The 18,616-nt window shown below is 40.7% G+C and overlaps 1 protein-coding gene across 1 annotated transcript; it reads left to right on the top strand.

Moving 5' to 3' along the window:
* The first annotated feature begins 3,211 nt into the window (after positions 1-3,211).
* Positions 3,212-16,879, top strand: LOC106586335 (isocitrate dehydrogenase [NADP] cytoplasmic). The gene is made up of 9 exons (XM_014173513.3): positions 3,212-3,361; positions 5,388-5,516; positions 13,137-13,428; positions 14,340-14,442; positions 14,848-15,025; positions 15,302-15,453; positions 15,794-15,934; positions 16,127-16,289; positions 16,389-16,879. The coding sequence occupies exons 2-9, from the start codon at positions 5,395-5,397 to the stop codon at positions 16,480-16,482; spliced, it is 1,245 nt and encodes a 414-aa protein (XP_014028988.1). The 5' UTR covers positions 3,212-3,361; positions 5,388-5,394; the 3' UTR covers positions 16,483-16,879.
* The last annotated feature ends 1,737 nt before the right edge of the window (positions 16,880-18,616 follow it).

The raw sequence follows: 18,616 nt of genomic DNA, 5'->3' as shown, positions 1-18,616 counted from the left end.
GTAATATTTCAGTCCCTCTGACTTTTTATATTATATTTCAAGTATTGGTTCACCAAAATGAAATGTTAAAAGATTTTGTATATAAATTGAAATGTCCAGTATAATGAATTGAAATAAATATACATTCATTTAAACTTTATTATTAAAAAAAACATATTTTTTAAATGACACTAAGAATTGTGTCATGTCCCCCAGGCATTTCACTTAATTTTTACTTGGGAAATTAATATTAAAATGTGCACATAATTCATACATTTTGCCATTAATGCAAACATATATTTGTGTTCTTTTGTTGAGAAAGCATTTTTATCAAATAAATGCATAACTATTGATTAAAAATCACACAATTTAGCTCTGGCCCTCTGTCTACAACCCTGTCACGCCAACCAAACTGACCAAAAAATGGTCAGTCCACCCTCATTCAACAATTTAACTGCATGGTACAGAAACAGGCAAGTAATCACAATCTTTTATATCTGTATTTTGTTGTTTTTCTAAAGTCAGGTGGGGATCGTCGATCTGACCAACTCAACCCCGTTACATTAAATAAAGATGGAAAACTAGTACTTATCAAATTATACTTTAACCGATAAAAATATACAATCTATTAATTTCATGCACACTATGTGGTCTCCTGTCCTTCACCACATGAGGAGCAGAGGCCATTTTGAGCCAAAAAAACTCAACCCCGTCGCGTTTCATTGTAACAGGGTTGGTTGCTCTAGATCCTAAACTACTCGAGGTTTATAGTGGTTACATGTATATATTCTAAGGCACAAAGGCCCTCCTGCTATATGTAAACACCTCGATCCAGTGTTAGACTACCTTCAGGCCACACATCCACAAGTGTCTGTATTGCACTTTTTTAGGGATGGGCCTTGCACACAGTATAAGCAGAGGCAACTTCCTGCTTTTCACAACAGAATTACACAAACGTGGATTCAAAGCTGTAACATGTAACTTTTTTGAGTCAAGCCATGGAAAAGGGGCTCCTGATGGTGTGGGAGGAATGTTGAAGAGAACGGCGGACAGGTTGGTGGCTAAGGGCCGTGATATCAGTGATGCACAGGAGCTTTACAAAGCTCTCTGTGAGACAAGCACATCAGTGAAGCTGTTCTTTCTGAAGAGTGCCGATGTTGAACGTATGATGGAGATGATGCCAAGCCCGATAAAAGCGGTGTCCTCCACCATGAGAATACATCAGGTCATCACCCTTGCTCCTGGTGAGCTGATGTCTCATGATGTCAGCTGCCTTTGTTCAACAAAGAAGGACCTAAACTGTACGTGCTTTAACTCACAGCACTTCAGTTTCAGGCTGCTCCAGAACAGCCAACCAATGAGGGAAATCCACAACCTGTGGACGAAATTCAGTGGGGTAATCCAGGTGTTATTGGGCAGCGGTGTGGAGTGGAATATGATGATGACCTTTATCCAGGCATCATCCTCGGCACGGATGAAATGAGTGTACAAATCAAATGTATGCATCGTGTAGGACCAAACAGATTTTTCTGCCATTCTCGAGACAACGTCCACAGGTATCAGTTTGATGAAGTCCTTGATGATTCCACCCCCACAGCGTGTGACATCCCGCCACGTAGAGCTTGAGAGAGATCTGTGGGCCAGACTCTCAGGAAGAAAACCATGAATTAATGAATATGGTGCTCCTGAGAAGAAGGATAGTCATGCTGACACTAGTGCTGTAGTTACAGCTGTTCTAGCATTCTAAATGCCCTTGGAAAATGTTCCTACAGTTTGATGACAACTTTTCTGATGAAACCTGTTGAATGTTATTAATTACCTTAATGTTGATGGTTTTTATTTGTTTCAATATTTACTGCAGTTTGGTTAATAAAACCCAGATTATTTTAAATATATCTAATGTCCTTATTACATGGTTGCATACAATGAAATGCAATGTTTTGGGGTACATCTTGGGAGGGATTTTGATAGTAAACTAAACTAGTTTATATGGAAACCGATGTGTCTCTTCAACACCGTTACAGTATTCAACCCTGTCACCCTAGTCTCAACCCTGTCACATGACAATATTTGTTAAATAAAATGGTAAAGATGAATAAATAGGAATTTAAAGTTTTCTGAGTTCAGTCTGAAATGTTAAGGACAATCCCAAAAAGATTAGATAAGTTAAAATTCTGAATTGAAAACATTATTTTATTTAAATGATGATACCCTGACACATAATGTGTCTATTTCAGGGTTTAATATAGCAACATTCTGAGATTTTACATACATTTTATATTTATAATTGAATTGGTTTAGGGGACACATGAGCATTAGGTACATGTTGATTTTTACAAGTACCTTTCAGAATCATATTCAGACAACTTCCATATTGTCTGGGACGGGGTTGAAGAGAAATGGTTTCCATATCCAATAAACATTTACAATAAAAGAGCTTTAATGCCTGAGGTGGGAAAATATGTTTTCTTGAAGGTTTAATATGTACTTAATGTTGTGGGGTTTTCAGAAAACGCATTTATTCTTTATTTAAAAACAATATTACTGCAGCGCAAGAATGACTCCTATCATAAAAACATTAATGTGCTTTTTGGTCTTAAATTAAGGTTAGGCATAAGGTTAGGTTTAAAATCACTTTTTAAAAAGATAAATTGTAGAAATGGGTGGGGTTTATGACTTTGGCTGTGGTGTGATGACCAGGCACAATTGTATTTTTTTCAAAGTTACCAGGATTTCACGTGTCCTACTTATCAGTACACTCGTAACAAACTAATCATTACGAAACTTTTATTTGATCAAATAAGCCACGTAGCAATAAACCCTTCATTTTTTAACCGAATTCGACACTCATTGACCGCCATACAAAAACGAATGACTCGGTGAACGAAAAACGCCACCTGCTGGAGAAGACCGATTTCTGGCCCAGTTATCCTTCTCGTTTAGGCCTTTGGTGATAGCCTAGCAACTACATCTTTTGAAATAGGTTTATTTGAAAGCGCATGAATGTCACATGACGCATTTCTTTCGTCAATTCTACCGCAGATGATCTGATCTATAAATCTACCGAATTTCTAAACAACTTGGCTATGAACAGGTTATTATGTTGCAATGATTAGCATAGCACAAACCGACCCTCTTGAACAAACACCTACCCGATACCCGCCCATAGAAACTCTCCCACAGCTGTGGGGGTTACTTTATTGGCTGTTTTAGATTATACATCTCCGTTGATTGGTAAAGGGAGTGTCTTTCGAGCGGGCGAGTGCACGGTTGCCGACAAGGTTGACGCCTCTGATACTTCTGGAAGTCGGTGTAGAAGAAGACGTTCTACTGCTTCATCGAGTATTACTTGTTCAGATTGTGGTTCAGGTAGAAAACGAAGGTAGGCATTCATAACATCTTCTTATGCGTTTCAGGAGAGTCGCTTATTATGCCTAAAAGCGTATGTGTGTTCATCGCAAATCCCCATTGTGTTCTGCAACAGCAACCATTGTCGGACTAAACAAAAGCTATTGGGGTCGTATAAACGGCTACATGAAACGGGAATATACACTGCACAATGCATTGTAATGTTGCTTTCAGGTCGTTTTAATGTAGCCAGAGATGTAGGCCTGTTGAAAATCAATCACAAGTGTTGAGCTTTGTTGTAAAGGATGATGATAATGACGTCTATTTTCACACCCGGCTCACATACAATCAGGAAGTAGAAAATCAGGATTAACATTAGGTAATTCAGACAGACTAACGTGAGATCTAAAGTTTACAACTTCGTCTAGTCTTCGCCGGTGTATTCCTATACTACTAACTCCTCCTCGTCATACGATGTCCATGTGTGTTATCGTGTAACATTCTGGGGTTGCTCTTTCTGAGTCGAATGTTGAAACATTGATACAAAGTTTTCAGAAGAGCCTACATTGTTTATCTACTCCAAACTAGCATCAGTACTGCATTGTTGATTAGTTACATTTTATCTCCAGGGTTGTTGTTGGTCGAAGTAACTGAACAGATCCTGCCTGTCATGTATCCCATGTTCATATTCAGAGAAATAGGAAATAGTTTTATAAATACATTTTGGTCGAGGTATTTTTTAGACTTGTGAATCTAGTCACCCAGAGTTCACTGGATTCATATTAGTTTGATTATTCAGGCTGTAATTCACAATTAATTGGCCTGAAACTAATGCAAATATACCAATTAATTATGTGTTACAGCCTGATTAATCAGACTAGGTTCATGTTAGCGGCAGTATCGGTGCATGGGTAAAATCACTGGGAAAGCCAAGCCATATTACAACCTATGTGTTGTGATAATTGCGTTTGTTTTATAACCTGTTAATTCATATGCCTTGCGACCGTGATATACAGGCCTAAAGGCCGAGACAATAAGAAGACACAATGGCAGAATAAATTCAACCACAACTTTTTGTTTTATCACAAAACCGGATAGTAATCTTAGTTAACATTAGCCTTCTACATATAGCTACAAATTGAACTTCCAACCGCTCATACCAGGGGCACAACCATGTATGAATTAATGGTTGGATTAGAATGGTCCTTATAATCATTGGCCAGTACAGAGATTTAAGTAAAATCCAAATCCCTGGCTCCATCCATGGCTAATTTAGAAAAGGGCTAATTTTAACTAGCTAGCCACCGGAGGACAACAACATAACCAATGGGATTTGATAGGAGTGAAGCCAAAATCCAAGCCGGCTTCGTTAACTTTTTTTTTTGTTGGCGCGCCAGACAATTCACAGTTGAGCTCACTCAATGCTGATTGGCAAATTTGGTCTACTTTTTTTTTATAAAGGGAGGCCAAATGCTTGCTGGCTTCCCTTGCCTTCAATGCTACGGGCGGCAACAATGTTATACTTGTTTGGACCAGATAGATGGCCTACACGTAGAGAGACGGAGGGACGCTGTTTCGCTCGCTCGGATGCTTTCTCCTGTGAGTTACGTTCATCCTCTTGCAAATTGAAGGAAAATGATGAAACACAGAGAAACTAAAGATATTTATTTATTTTGTATATATTTGGGGAGTGGGGGGGCTGGCTTCCCTTGGCATCCATGAATACACGCCACTGGTAAGCGGCAGGTAGCCTAGTGGCTTTTGGGCAGTAAACAAAAGGTTTCTGGTTTGAATCCCCAATCAGACTAGGTGAAAAATCAGTAGATGTGCCCTTGAGCAAGGGGCTTAACTGTAATTTCTCCTGTATGTCGCTCTGGATTAGTGTCTGCTAAATTACTAAAATGTACATATTGCTGGCTAAAATGGCCATAACAGTATCACTCCTGAAATAACTTCCAACGCTCAAAAGGCTTGGCAGTATAGTCTCAAGCTTGCCAGTTGCCCCTTTCTTGTTACCATTGACTCTGACTCTCTCTTCCCTTGTCTATCTCTCCCCCAAGTTCCAGGATGTCTCAGAAGATCAAGGCAGGGTCCGTGGTGGAGATGCAGGGGGATGAGATGACCAGAGTCATCTGGGAGCTCATTAAAGAGAAGCTCATCTTCCCCTACCTGGAGATGGACCTGCACATGTGAGTTATACCTGCTGACTGTATTCATTAGTGAACACCGTAGAAAAGCGTTTTGTAACGGGAAACGTTTTGCAATGAAAATGAGCGCTTCTTTTTGGATAAATACAGGTAGCCCCTCCCAGTTCGGGGAGGGGTGGGGTTAGAAGACTTGTCACACCAGACGAGCTTGTCAACACCTGCTTCAGCTCCTCTGTGATTCAGGTTTTACCTGATTGTCAATACTCTCTTTTTCCTGGTCAGGTCACGTAGTCAGGAAAACACATTTCCCTGTAATTTCCAGGAATACACAAAAGTGATGTGGAAATGCTGATCGTAGCTGTGCACTGCACTACGCTAACCCTTGACACTTGCACAATATCACCAAGGACACACCTGTGTGTTAGTTGTCACTCCATATTATTGCGCATTATACAACGGGTGGGTCTAATCCGGAATGCTGATTGGTTAAAAATGCATTCCAGCCGTGTCTATTCCACAGCCGTGTCTATGACGTTAACATGCCTATTTACTGACTGCGCAATCCACTGTCTCATCAGCCCAGCCAAGCAATTTATAAAATTGATCTTCACTATAAAAAGCATCTAGACATTATCTCACATTTCTTTTAGACTAACATTTAGTTTTCAACAGTGAATAAATGAATAAATCTCGCTCTCTGTCTCTCCGACATTTGCAACATTGTTTCAATATTTAAATTCAATCTCCAGCTGTCCCATGGTAATGAACGTGTCGGGAGGAGACAGACAAGCAGGCAGCGTTTCTCAGCCAGTCGAAATCATGAATCAGCTGGCATCATTTTTATGGATATACAAAGGAATGTCAAAGGAAACAAAGTGGAGCTAGTTTGCAGTCTTTCCAGCTTCAGTTGGAAGTGATTGTGTTAGCTGTCTTGTTGACTAACTCCTCTGAACAACAGTGTCCTGACGAGTGAACAAATGTTGATTGCCTGACGAAATCACACCTCATTAGCTCATTGTTATGGATGTATCCAAATAAATGTCATTAGAAAACAGCTTAAAGGAATGCAAATGTGTCTACTTTACTGTTATTCTGGCTGCACTTTTTGACGCGACTGTAAGTTAGCCGTAGTTGGCTAGCTAGCAAGCAAGGGATAAGAATGTTGCCAGCCAGTATGGCAATGGAACATTTAGAATGAACGACTGGTACACGTCCGTAGATACAGAACAAAAAGACTGAACGAGTCGCGTAGCAACCGAACTGATTGGCTTGGGTAGCAACCCTATATTTGTTTCTGGACTATATCTTGTGGAAGGATGAAATAGTATGAATAAATTCATTAAAAAGTACTTTTTTAAATTAAAATATGTCAATCATTATTTGAATATGTTGGTAACCCGTTGTATAAAAGTGATAAGGCACTCAAAGCCGGTGTTTGGAGGATATATTGGTACGGTTTGCCTAACATCACCTGTGCCAATATACCCTCCAAACACCGGCTTCTCGGGCATTATCACTTAAACCTGTTCTTTATTGTACTCGTATGCTACCCTGTGTTGGATGTCTGTTCAGCATGTGTGGACTGTTTCAAGTATTAGATAAGAGAGAAGTGTGCTTCTGTTGTGCTCCCCAGATCAAAGGGAGTTGGTATAATAATTCATCACTTGAATAGACAAATGCATATTCAAATTCTGAGGACAAGACTGTCCCTAGGTGTAGCATAAAGAGCAATGTATTATCCAAACCTGCAGACAATCTGATCACATGACATCAGCAGTCTACTGTAGTTGCTACTCTACTGACTGACCTAGGACGATCAAGAAAATATCATTTTCAAGATGTACAACTCTGGTTTGTATATCTGAACAGTTGTAGTCTTATTCTCTAGTACCGTCCATTGATTTCCCACTCCTCCTTTTTGCACTAGCCCTTCAGACTGTGGACTGATGACACACACACACACACCAGTGTTAATTCTGGCACAATTCCTTTTTATTTAGTCTAGTCTTCTTTCATTAAGTCTTAGTCGCATTTTGTCATTTGAATATTGATTCAGTCTAGTTATTGTCAAAATGACAAACAGTGGGCCATTTACTCAACTAAAAGCCCTTTAATTGTAGTCACATCACATATTTACTGCCTCATTAACTTACAGTAAACATAAATCACAGACATCCATGTGCACAAACATATTTTTCTGCATTACATTCTATCGCATGATTCTCTTCCCAACAGCCAAATTAGCAGAAGAACACATTACTCAGCAGCAGATTGAAAATCCCACCTTGACAGGGCTCCAGACTATCATTTTCTCCTGGTGGCACTGGTGCCAATTACTTTTTCAGTTGGCAGCACCAGCCCATGATTTGGTTGCACCAATTTTTCCCCGCGGCGTCACACCATATAAAAAAGGTGTTATCACATCATTCACAGTGTTTTAGACGGTGTAATAACTACTGAGGTGGGAGGCTGTTCAATAACTAAGTTGTTTCATCTAACATGTCCAAGCAGGAATGCATGATTCACTCGCAATGGCCGATCTGTGCTTCCTATCTTAAAGCCATATCAAATGTCTTGGTTGTAAAATAGTTGCTATTGAGCTCAATATTAAGAGATGACAAATAAATAAAAACATAGAAAGTTGAGAACAACAGTAGTTGCATCCAAAGCTTTGTATTTCCCGCAATTGCATTTTTGAAATGTACAATCAGAAGCCTTTTTTTCCCTCTCCCGGAGCGCACATCCGGGGAGAGAGTGGCTCGCTCATCACTGAAGCAGGCCCCAGTGAAACAGGCCCAGGAGCTGGGTAGACTCTTTCATTAAAGGAATTGTGAGGATAATGCACTTTACTGTTTGACCAAATCATGGTTTTAGCTGCCGAAAAATAGGACGTTTTGAAACGTTGGATTAATGTGACCATAATGATGATCAACTGGCACTGATGCAACCAAGTCAAAAGGTCTCAAAATGTGACTAAATGTTTGCAGTCTGGAGCCTCGCCCCTTGACATACTGTAGCTAAATTGCAATCAAAGTTCTGTCAAGTAGTGGTCTGTTAGGTTGTAGCAAACTAACTAGCTAGCATTATAAATCTTTTATTACCTGAACATATACTGTATATTGGGATGGTGCGCTTTCAGATTTCTCTTGAGGTTAGTAGTATTTTTCCCAGTCAACTTGTTGGTGCCAATGCTGTCTACGCCAGTGGTGCAAAAAGTACCCAATTATCATACTTGAGTAAAAGGAAAGATACCTTAATAGAAAATTACTCCAGTAGATGGGGAAATTCTCACAGTAAAATAGCACTTGAGTAAAAGTCTAAAAGTATTTGGTTTTAAATGTACATAAGTATCAAGTTAAATTATAAATCATTTCACATTCCTTATTAAGCAAACCAGACAGCATAATTTTCTTATTTTAATTTATACTCCAACACTCAGACATAATTTACATACAAAGCATTTGTTTTTAATGAGTGCCAGATCAGAGGCAGTAGGGATGAGCAGGTATATTCTCTTGATGATAAGTGTGTGAATTGAAAAATGTTCCTGTCCTGCTAAGTATTCAAAATATTAGTACTAGTAGTATTAGTACTAATTAGTATATTAGTACTTTTGGGTGTCAGGGAAAATGTATGGAGTAAAAAGTACATAATTCTCTTTAGGAATGTAGTAGAGTAATATAAACTCATCAAAAAAAGAAACGTCCTCTCAATGTCAACTGCGTTTATTTTCAGCAAACTTAACATGTGTAAATATTTGTGTGAACATAAGATTCAACAACTGAGACATAAACTGAACAAGTTCCACAGACATGTGACTAACAGAAATGGAATAATGTGTCTCTGAACAAGGGGGGTTCAAAGTCAAAAGTAACAGTCAGTATCTGGTGTGGCCACCAGCTGCATTAAGTACTGCAGTTCATCTCCTCCTCACGGACTGCATCAGAATTTGCCAGTTCTTGCTGTGCGATGTCACCCCACTCTTCCACCAAGGCACCTGCATGTTCTCGGACATTTCTGGGGGGAATGGCCCTAGCCGTCCCTCACCCTCTGATGCAACAGGTCCCAAACGTGCCCAATGGGATTGAGATCCGGGCTCTTCGCGGGTCATGGCAGAACATTGACATTCAGTAGAAAGGGCTCGTTAGTGTCCTAGGTTTTTATAGCTGTGACCTTAATTGCCTACCGCCTGTAAGCTGTTAGTGTCTTAACGACCGTTCCACAGGTACATGTTCATTAATTGTTATGGTTTATTGAACAAGCATGGGAAACAGTGTTATAATGTACATCTATGAAGTTATTTGGATTTTTACAAATTATCTTTGAAAGACCGGGTCCTGAAAAAGGGATATTTTCTCTTTTTTGTATGTAATGTAATGTAATGTAATGTAATGTAATGTAATGTATGTATGTATGTAGTGTAAAGTACTTAAGTATTTTTACTTAAGTACTTTACACCACTGGTCTTCTCCCATGGAAATGTTGCATTCGGTCTTGTTTGAATCAACACAATAAGTAAACTGGCTCCAAAAGTTGCCCCCTTTTCTACGGGGAGCTTGTGCCGTGCACGGGGAGAGTAACCATGGCGTGTGCTTTATTTGCATCAATGATGTGTTTCCGCCAGATTGGAGAGCTGTTCAATCTCTCCAAAACCTCTTGTCCATTCCATTTACTAGTCAGATTTTAGTCACAGAGATAATTTAGTCTAGTCTCATTTTCATCAACTGAAATTAAAAATAATTTTCATTTTGTTTTTTTCTGGATCAATTTAGTCAGTTATCATCTAGTTAATTGCCACTGAAAATAGGTGTTTGACGAATATTTTCATTGTTTTTGTTGACAAAATTAACACTGGCACACACACAGGAGTTTAACTGCAGTGCAGTTAATATCACAATTCACATGACCTTACCCTCTGTCTTAACTCAACTTCAAAACTGAGTTTTGGAATGTTAAGTTAAAGGCCCAGAATAAATCCATAAGGTCAGTTTTTAAGAGCTTATGAGTTCTTATGTTTTTCACAATATTTTCCGTATTAATGCAAGAAGATAAGGTATAATACTGACGATGATGACCCAAAACACACGGCCAAGGCAACAAAGGAGTGGCTCAAGAAGAAGCACATTAAGGTCCTGGAGTGGCCTAGCCAGTCTCCAGACCTTAATCCCATAGAAAATCTGTGGAGGGAGCTGAAGGTTCGAGTTGCCAAACGTCAGCCTCAAAACCTTAATGACTTGGAGAAGATCTGCAAAGAGGAGTGGGACAAAATCCCTCCTGAGATGTGTGCAAACCTGGTGGCCAACTACCAGAAATGTCTGACCTCTGTGATTGCCACCAAGTACTAAGTCATGTTTTGCAGAGGGGTCAAATACTTATTTCCCTCATTAAAATGCAAATCAATTTCTAAAATTTTTGACATGCATTTTTCTGGTTTTTTTTGTTATTCTGTTTCTCACTGTTCAAATAAACCTACCATTAAAATTATAGACTGATAATTTCTTTGTAAGTGGGCAAATGTACAAAATCAGCAGGGGATCAAATACTTTTTTCCCCCTCACTGTAGTAATTATATAACTAACAGGGCCACATGAGCACAGTCAAGTCATGATACAAACCTCCAAGTGTTCCAAACCCATGACCTAACCTACAAATGTCCAGGGAAGTCTTTTTTTTAGTAATTTAAAAAATGTATCAAATTATGGCATCTGTGAAGTTGGTCAAGCAAGAATGCCTAACTGATAGCTTGAGGTGGGGGGGTTTCTTGGTGGGTTGTGTTATTCCTGCGGTCTCGGTTTCTGTGTGTCTGTAGGGCACCCTCATTAGTTTCAACAGTTCTAGGAATGCATTCATTGTGGTGGGGGTGGGGAATGTGGGGTGATGAGTGGCCGGGTCATCTTGGTCAATCTCTCAGACTGCATAAACAGCCCTCTCAGGAGGCAGTGCAGCTTATCTCCATCACACACAATTACACAAAGCCTATAGTGCTGTTTCACACTGTCTCAGAGATTGTGTGTGGTGCTGATTTCACAGTGACATTGAGTTACACCTCTACTGTGTGCTGACCTGTGGATATGTCCTAATATTTCTTATCTAACGTACATTATTTCTGTGGTGCAGCACATTGTTGTAATACTAGGCTGAGGGGAGGGGAGTGGAATGAGAAAATCAGAAAAACTGGATGAAAGGTAGTTTCTGAAGGCCCAGTTTCCACAAGGAAAGGCCTATAAGGAAATTATGGGTATTTATGCTTAGTCTTGTCTTCTTGGAAGTCCGAGTGCACACAAAGTTCTATTTGTGTGGGGTGATGAAATTGGTGTCCCTTCCTACACTACCTTGTTTTTGTGAGCAGAGCATCCCCATCCCTTGCGAGGATGTGTTGGGTCTTTCAGAGGAGTAATTCATTTGTTCAGTCACGCAGCAGCCGGAAAAGACTGAGTTTTTTTTGTTAGCATCTTCTACAGTGCCTTCAGAAAGTATTCACACCCCTTGACTTTTTCCACAATTTGTTGTTAATAAGTGGGATTAAAAATGATTTTAATTGTAATTTTTTGTCAATGATCTATACAAATCACTAATGTCAAAGTTGATATGGAAGGGGGGGGGAAAAAACTAATATCTTGATTTAGGTAAGTATTCAACCCCCTAAGACAATACTTGTTAGAATCACCTTAGGCACCGATTACAGCTGTGAGTCATTCTGGGTAATTCTCTAAGAGCGTTCCACACCTGGATTGTGCAACATTTGTCCATTTTATTAATTCTTCAAGCTCTGTCATATTGGTTGTTGAGCATTGCTAGACAACCATTTTCAGGTCTTGGCATAGATTTTCAAGTAGATTTAAGTCAAAACTGTAACTCGGCCACTCAGGAACATTCACGGTCTTCTTTGTAAGCAACTCCAGTGTAGATTTGGCCTTGTATTTTAGATTATTGTCCTGCTGAAAGGTGAATTAATCTCCCAATGTATGATGGAAAGCAGACTGAACCAGGTTTTGCTCAAAGGATTTTGTCTGTGCTGAGCTGCACTCTGTGTTTTTTTTTTTTTTTTTTTTTTTCCTGGTAAAACTCCCCAGTCCTCAACGATTACAAGCATACTCATAACATGATACAGCCACCACTGTGCTTGAAAATGTGGAGAGTAGTACTCAGTAATATGTTGTATTGGATTTGCCCTAAACTTTACACTTTGTATTCAGGACAAGTGAATGAATTGCTTTGCCACTTTTTTTCAGTATTAATTTAGTGCCTTGTGTGCCTTATTCTGTATAGGCTTCCTTCTTTTCACTCTGTCAATTAGGTTAATATTGTGGAGTAACTATGTTTTTCATCCATTCTTAGTTTTCTCCAATCACAGCCATTAAACTCTTAACTGTTTTAAACTCACCATTGGCCTCATGTTGAAATCCCTGTGCGGTTTCCTTCCTCTCCGTCAACTGAGTTAGGCTTAAAAACACCCAGTAATGGTATCCGAATTAAATATGATTGTATCATAGTATAGCCAACTGTAAAACAAATAATATAATGTCCGAGATTAGTTTCACAGGCCCACACACTTTTCATTGCATTTGCCCTCCCATGAAACCTGACTGTAACTAAATTCTACTTTCTCCCTACCCCCTTCCCTGCTCCTCTCTTCTGCTACTCTCCCTGCACTTCCATCAGCTACGACCTAGGCATGGAGAACCGCGACGCCACGGACGACAAGGTTACCGTTGAGGCGGCGGAGGCGACGCGACGATACAACGTGGGCATTAAGTGTGCCACCATCACGCCAGACGAGAACCGGGTGGACGAGTTCAAGTTGAAGCAGATGTGGCGCTCGCCCAACGGAACCATCCGTAACATCCTGGGAGGCACCGTGTTCAGGGAGGCCATCATCTGTAAGAACATCCCTCGCCTTGTGCCCGGCTGGGTCAAACCCATCATCATCGGCAGGCACGCCCACGGAGACCAGGTAACCTTTTACCAACCGTTCAGCATTAGAACCCTTACTAACCATTCATCAACCCTTCTTTACTCCCTGCACCCCTAATGAGTCTCTCAAGGTCGCTCTCTAGGCCCTTCTTCCTCCCTCGCTTCCTTAAATCTACCATTTGTGAAGGTAATTGATTACCTCAAAGGTGGAAAGATGGATGCTAGGCCTTGGTAGACGACACAATGTGTTTATTAGTTCCTTGGTTGTTCCACAGGATATCATAAGGTGAATGCACCAATTTGTAAGTCGCTCTGGATAAGAGCGTCTGCTAAATGACAAATGTAAAATGTAAATGCCGACGAGAGCTGAGGTTGTCAGGCCTGCTCACAGGAAGACAGATGGGCAGACAGGGGCCTGGTGTTGTCGCTGAAGGCTCAGTCAGTCACTGATTAAATGGATCTGTTGCCCTTTGGACCATGATGTTGACACTTGTCTCCCTGGATCCAAGTCTCAAACTGCTACATCATTCATACTGTACAGCAGCTAGAGGATAATAGAACATGTACGTGGCACCATGCCAAGGTTAATATGCTCAAATGAGGTGAGCGCTGGGTTGGTTACTGATTGTTGAGAATCGTGTCACGTTACGGCCTGGATGCATGATAAGCAGGATACATGTTTTGTTTTACTGCTATTTCTCGATGAGCTTTTTCTGTTGCATCCACACTTCTGATTGGTAGAAACCATTCGGAACAATGTTTCATATTAGCCCAATACACAACAGCATTGTAACCTGTCATCTATTCATAAAGAACTGTTAGCATATCCCCTGAGACGCCCTTGGAGAGTGTGGCCACAAACAGGGTCTGCCATTATTACTGTTTTTCTCCACTAGATGGAGTCCTGTCTGTATTACATCTATTGACCTCTCCTCCTGCCTCCTTTCACAGTACAAGGCCACAGACTTTGTAGTACCAGGGCCTGGGAGATTGGAGATGAAATTCACACCCAAGTCTGGGGAGCCAATGAACTTTGTCGTCCACGACTTTGAAGGTAAAACAACATGTTTACTTGTCGATGAAAATATATCTTTGTTCTTGTGTAGGCAATAATGTACAGTACAGATTGTCTCCCTTATATAATATGATGTACACAGGCTGGCACCATAGGCTATCTTTACATTATGTTTGCAGTGTAAATATTACAAAAATAAGAACGGCGTTATCTGATTTAACTCTGCTTGTAGGATAAATCAGCCATGGACCTCCCTTTCCTGAACATACTCTAGACAAACCTTGAACTTTGATTAAGGTTGGCTCCATCGTTCTGTTTGAATGAGAAAAGGCTGTCTTAATGAGGCTGTGTGTGTGCGCATGCATGTTTCATTGTGTGTTTGTGTGACTGTGTGTACCGTATCTTCATGAGAATGATGCATGTGTCTGTCTCTTTGTCCTCCAGGTTCAGGTGGTGTGGCTCTGGGGATGTACAACACTGACAGTTCCATTAGGGACTTTGCCCACAGCTCCTTCCAGATGGGCCTGGTTAAAGGCTGGCCTCTGTACCTCAGCACCAAGAACACCATCCTCAAGAAGTATGACGGACGCTTCAAAGACATCTTCCAGGAGATCTACGAGAAGTAAGTTCCTAACCTCAGAACATTTAATCAAGTCGAGTAAATCATTATTGTCCCTAGTGGCAATATATTTTTCAGGAAGTAGATCATACACATGAAACATGATCATTATAAACAAAGTATGGTTGATGATATATGGCCAATGGCAGGCAAGCCCCCCCCCCCCTCCCCCCAACTACCATGCCTCTTTTCAATGTATGACTCACAAGTTTAGAATGGACAGTTTGAGGTTTAGGAGTGTAAACCCTGTCCTCAGACCTGTTCCCGTGTGTGTCGCAGGGAGTACCGCTCTAAGTTTGAGCAGAAGGGGATCTGGTATGAGCATCGTCTGATTGATGACATGGTGGCTCAGGCTATGAAGTCTGATGGAGGATTCATCTGGGCCTGCAAGAACTACGACGGAGACGTTCAGTCTGACTCTGTAGCACAAGGTGAGATGGTCTACATGTGTACTACAGTAGCCAGCTCTGAGGGATAAACAGTATCACGAGGTGAGTTACTGTTTAGCTAGGCTTTCTGAATGAAAACAATGTCATTGGCTACATTTCTATATTTCTCACCTTAAATGTAGGTTTTCAAGGCAGACTATACACTGTATTCTGATAGTTACACTTTTAGCAAAAGGAGTTCCAGGATAATGAGGAGAATGCTTATTTAGTTTTTAGTTTTTTTTTGCCACAGTCGCCCCTTCTGGCTGTATAAGCTTTCAGCTCCCGTTTGCTGTTAAGCACTTTGCGACAGATGTATTTAATGTATTTGTGTGTCCACCAGGCTATGGGTCCCTTGGTATGATGACCAGTGTGCTCATCTGTCCTGACGGTCGTACAGTAGAGTCAGAGGCTGCCCACGGTACAGTAACACGACACTACAGACAGCACCAGCAGGGCAAGGAGACCTCCACCAACCCCATCGGTAAATAACACATAGAGATACAATATGTTCTATTTTCTTTTCTATGACTGATAATACCTGCTCTAAAAACCTCTAGTCTAGCTTCTTCCTTTTCACTGTTTTTAGATCTGAATGTACCAGCCAAGAGAAATAAAGGCAATAGAAGGACCTAGGAAAAGATATCCCTTATGTGTTGTGGTCGTGTGTGCGCAGCATCCATTTTTGCGTGGTCGCGGGGGCTGCTGCACCGGGCGAAGCTGGATGACAACGCAAAGCTGCGTGTGTTTGCTGAGGCCCTGGAGGTTGTCTGCATTGAGACCATCGAGGCTGGCTTTATGACCAAGGATCTGGCTATCTGTGTCAAAGGCATGGCAGAGTGAGTCACTCTCTCTCACACACACACACACAGTAAACCTGATTATGAAACTAGACTGATTCAAACTTTCTTACTTTTCCCCTCTCCTCCTCCTCTTAGTACCAAACGCTCAGACTACCTGAACACCTTTGAATTCTTGGATAAGCTGGCAGAGAACCTGAAGATCAAGATGTCCAACCAACCCAAACTGTGATCTCCTCATCTCTCAATTACACACACTGTTGACACCCGGGACTATGGGTCCCAAGCCAACACTAAACCACTGACGGAGGGACTGTTTGACGCAGTAATGAATCAATCGTTCCCATCTCCAGGAGTCTGTCTGCTAAAGGAGGTTCCTTGTCCAGGAGGAGGGGATGTAGGCTTCAGATGTAGGCTGAGCTGAGGCCCCTCCATTGATCATTCACCACTATAGCAAAGCCAAATCGTATGGATAACACTCATCCAGTCTAAGTGTACTGAATCTTAACTTGAGATCCATGAGCATAACTCATGTTTATCATGATTTTAGAAATCTGCGAGTAAAGTGTGATTATCCAAGTTAGGATTCTGCCAAGTATGATCTTATGACTGTCAATATCACATACAGATGGTTCCAGAAATCAGACTGGACACAGTCAGTAATGTATTTTAGGATAATTGCACTGTTTTTTTTTTAATGATGAGGTGTGTGTTTTTAAGTGTTGTCAGTAATAGTGGATTGTCCTGCCTGAGTTTGTCTGAGGGTTGTCTTACCCGCGTTGCCATATGTTTTATGTCAAGTAATTGATCTCAGTGTCATAATAATATAATATATTAACATAACATAATATATTCCATGACAACTACTGTGGTAAACGAAAGCCTGCTTGATTTTTGACTATGTTGACGTTGTCTTTGATTCACACAAAGGTGTTAGCATCACTTACTCCTTATGGATGGTTGTGGAAGGGGTTGTTGTGGGCCTGCTTGTTGTCTTTGTGTGTATAATCCATAGCGTAACACTTTACTCCTCAAATACAGAAACCAGTGTCAATGTACATCTGCCAGAATCAGGGGTTGTTGGTTTGTACTCGACGGTGTGTGTGGTTAGAATATTAACTCAATAAATATTTTATTTTATTGTGGTCTTGTGCTTTTAGTTTTTCTTGTCTATTACCCCATCGATCCAAATGTAAAAAAAAAAAAAAAACTGTTTATCTAGTTCCGCTATATCTTACAAGAACAGCTTTGGAAGTTTGTAGAAATACCATTTTCCTCTTAGTTTGCCACCAGATGGTGCCATCGTAATCCATGTGACATTGTCATGATTGGTTGTCGTGACGATGTATGTGCATATTCCTTTTAACTGCTCTCAAAACTCTAAATATAATGGTAGGTTTGCAAAGTAACACTGGGTACAAAGCAGTATCTGTGTAGTCATACAAACCAACATGACTACTATTAATGTACTGTATCATAGGTTGTCAGACTGAATTTGACAACCTGGACTGAGCCATTACTCAGTCACTGAAGTGGAATGAGTACATCATCTGTATTTTCTTTAATTTCATGCAGAGATAAGATGGGCAATAGGCTATTCATATCCAACCTATTATCAGTTGCAGCACGACATCCCTATAATCCTAATATATCACGGTTTGGATGACTGACTGGGTGATGTATCCACATGGGGAGTATAGGCCTACAGCAGTGCACTGTCCTCATACACACTCAGGGGCACCCTTGACGTGATTAGCTTTTTGCACCAGATGGCATCCACTTGGTTAATCCTAGCGGAAGCCGAGATGCATGGATAGATGGACCCAGAGGAAGGGAAAACAGAGGCACTTGGTTCTCCATCCTCCATCGGATGTCCAAGGTTTCCAAAAAGGTATCAGAGCCTGCAGGGCTGCAACTATTGTCCCAACGTAATTGGATTTTGTCCGGGGGAAGGAAGTCTCATTTGCCAGTCTGAGGCTCCACAAAGATGGCTGTGCCACTGAAAGAGCAGGATCATTATCTGTGAATGTGAACAGTGGTTACTGTTTTCAATCAGGGATGGATGGGACAACATAGCTTGTTGTTGATGTCTCTGTCTTATTGATCTGTCAGCCCTCAGAGGGAGTAAACCCAGCTAGCACATAACATTCTGAAAATGTTTCTTACAGCTTGGTGAGAGTGTGATTTGTCCTATGGTTATTTTGCATTCAGCCATCCTTAAACTTTCTGAGAATGGACCAGGATAGTGGCTTGGCTTTGGAACATTCTCAGCACATTTTAAGGAACTTGACAAAAAAATACGTTCTTGGTACTTCATTACTTTAACAGAACATTTACTGAAAGTTAAAACATGGTTACATTTAATG

The sequence above is a fragment of the Salmo salar genome, chromosome 25 (assembly GCF_965601325.2).
Source record: "Salmo salar chromosome 25, fSalSal1, whole genome shotgun sequence".
In the NCBI taxonomy this organism is placed as follows: domain Eukaryota; kingdom Metazoa; phylum Chordata; class Actinopteri; order Salmoniformes; family Salmonidae; genus Salmo; species Salmo salar.
This window is presented reverse-complemented; position numbering and strand designations above follow the sequence as displayed.

What these genes read in the sequence shown, in the direction of transcription:
- LOC106586335 (XM_014173513.3), top strand. Translation starts at nt 5,395, where the DNA reads ATGTCTCAGAAGATCAAGGCAGGGTCCGTGGTGGAGATGCAGGGGGAT. An exon ending in GTCTGACTCTGTAGCACAAG is followed by an intron (nt 15,454 to 15,793) that starts GTGAGATGGTCT and finishes TGTGTCCACCAG; the next exon opens with GCTATGGGTCCCTTGGTATG. An exon ending in GACCTCCACCAACCCCATCG is followed by an intron (nt 15,935 to 16,126) that starts GTAAATAACACA and finishes GTGTGTGCGCAG; the next exon opens with CATCCATTTTTGCGTGGTCG.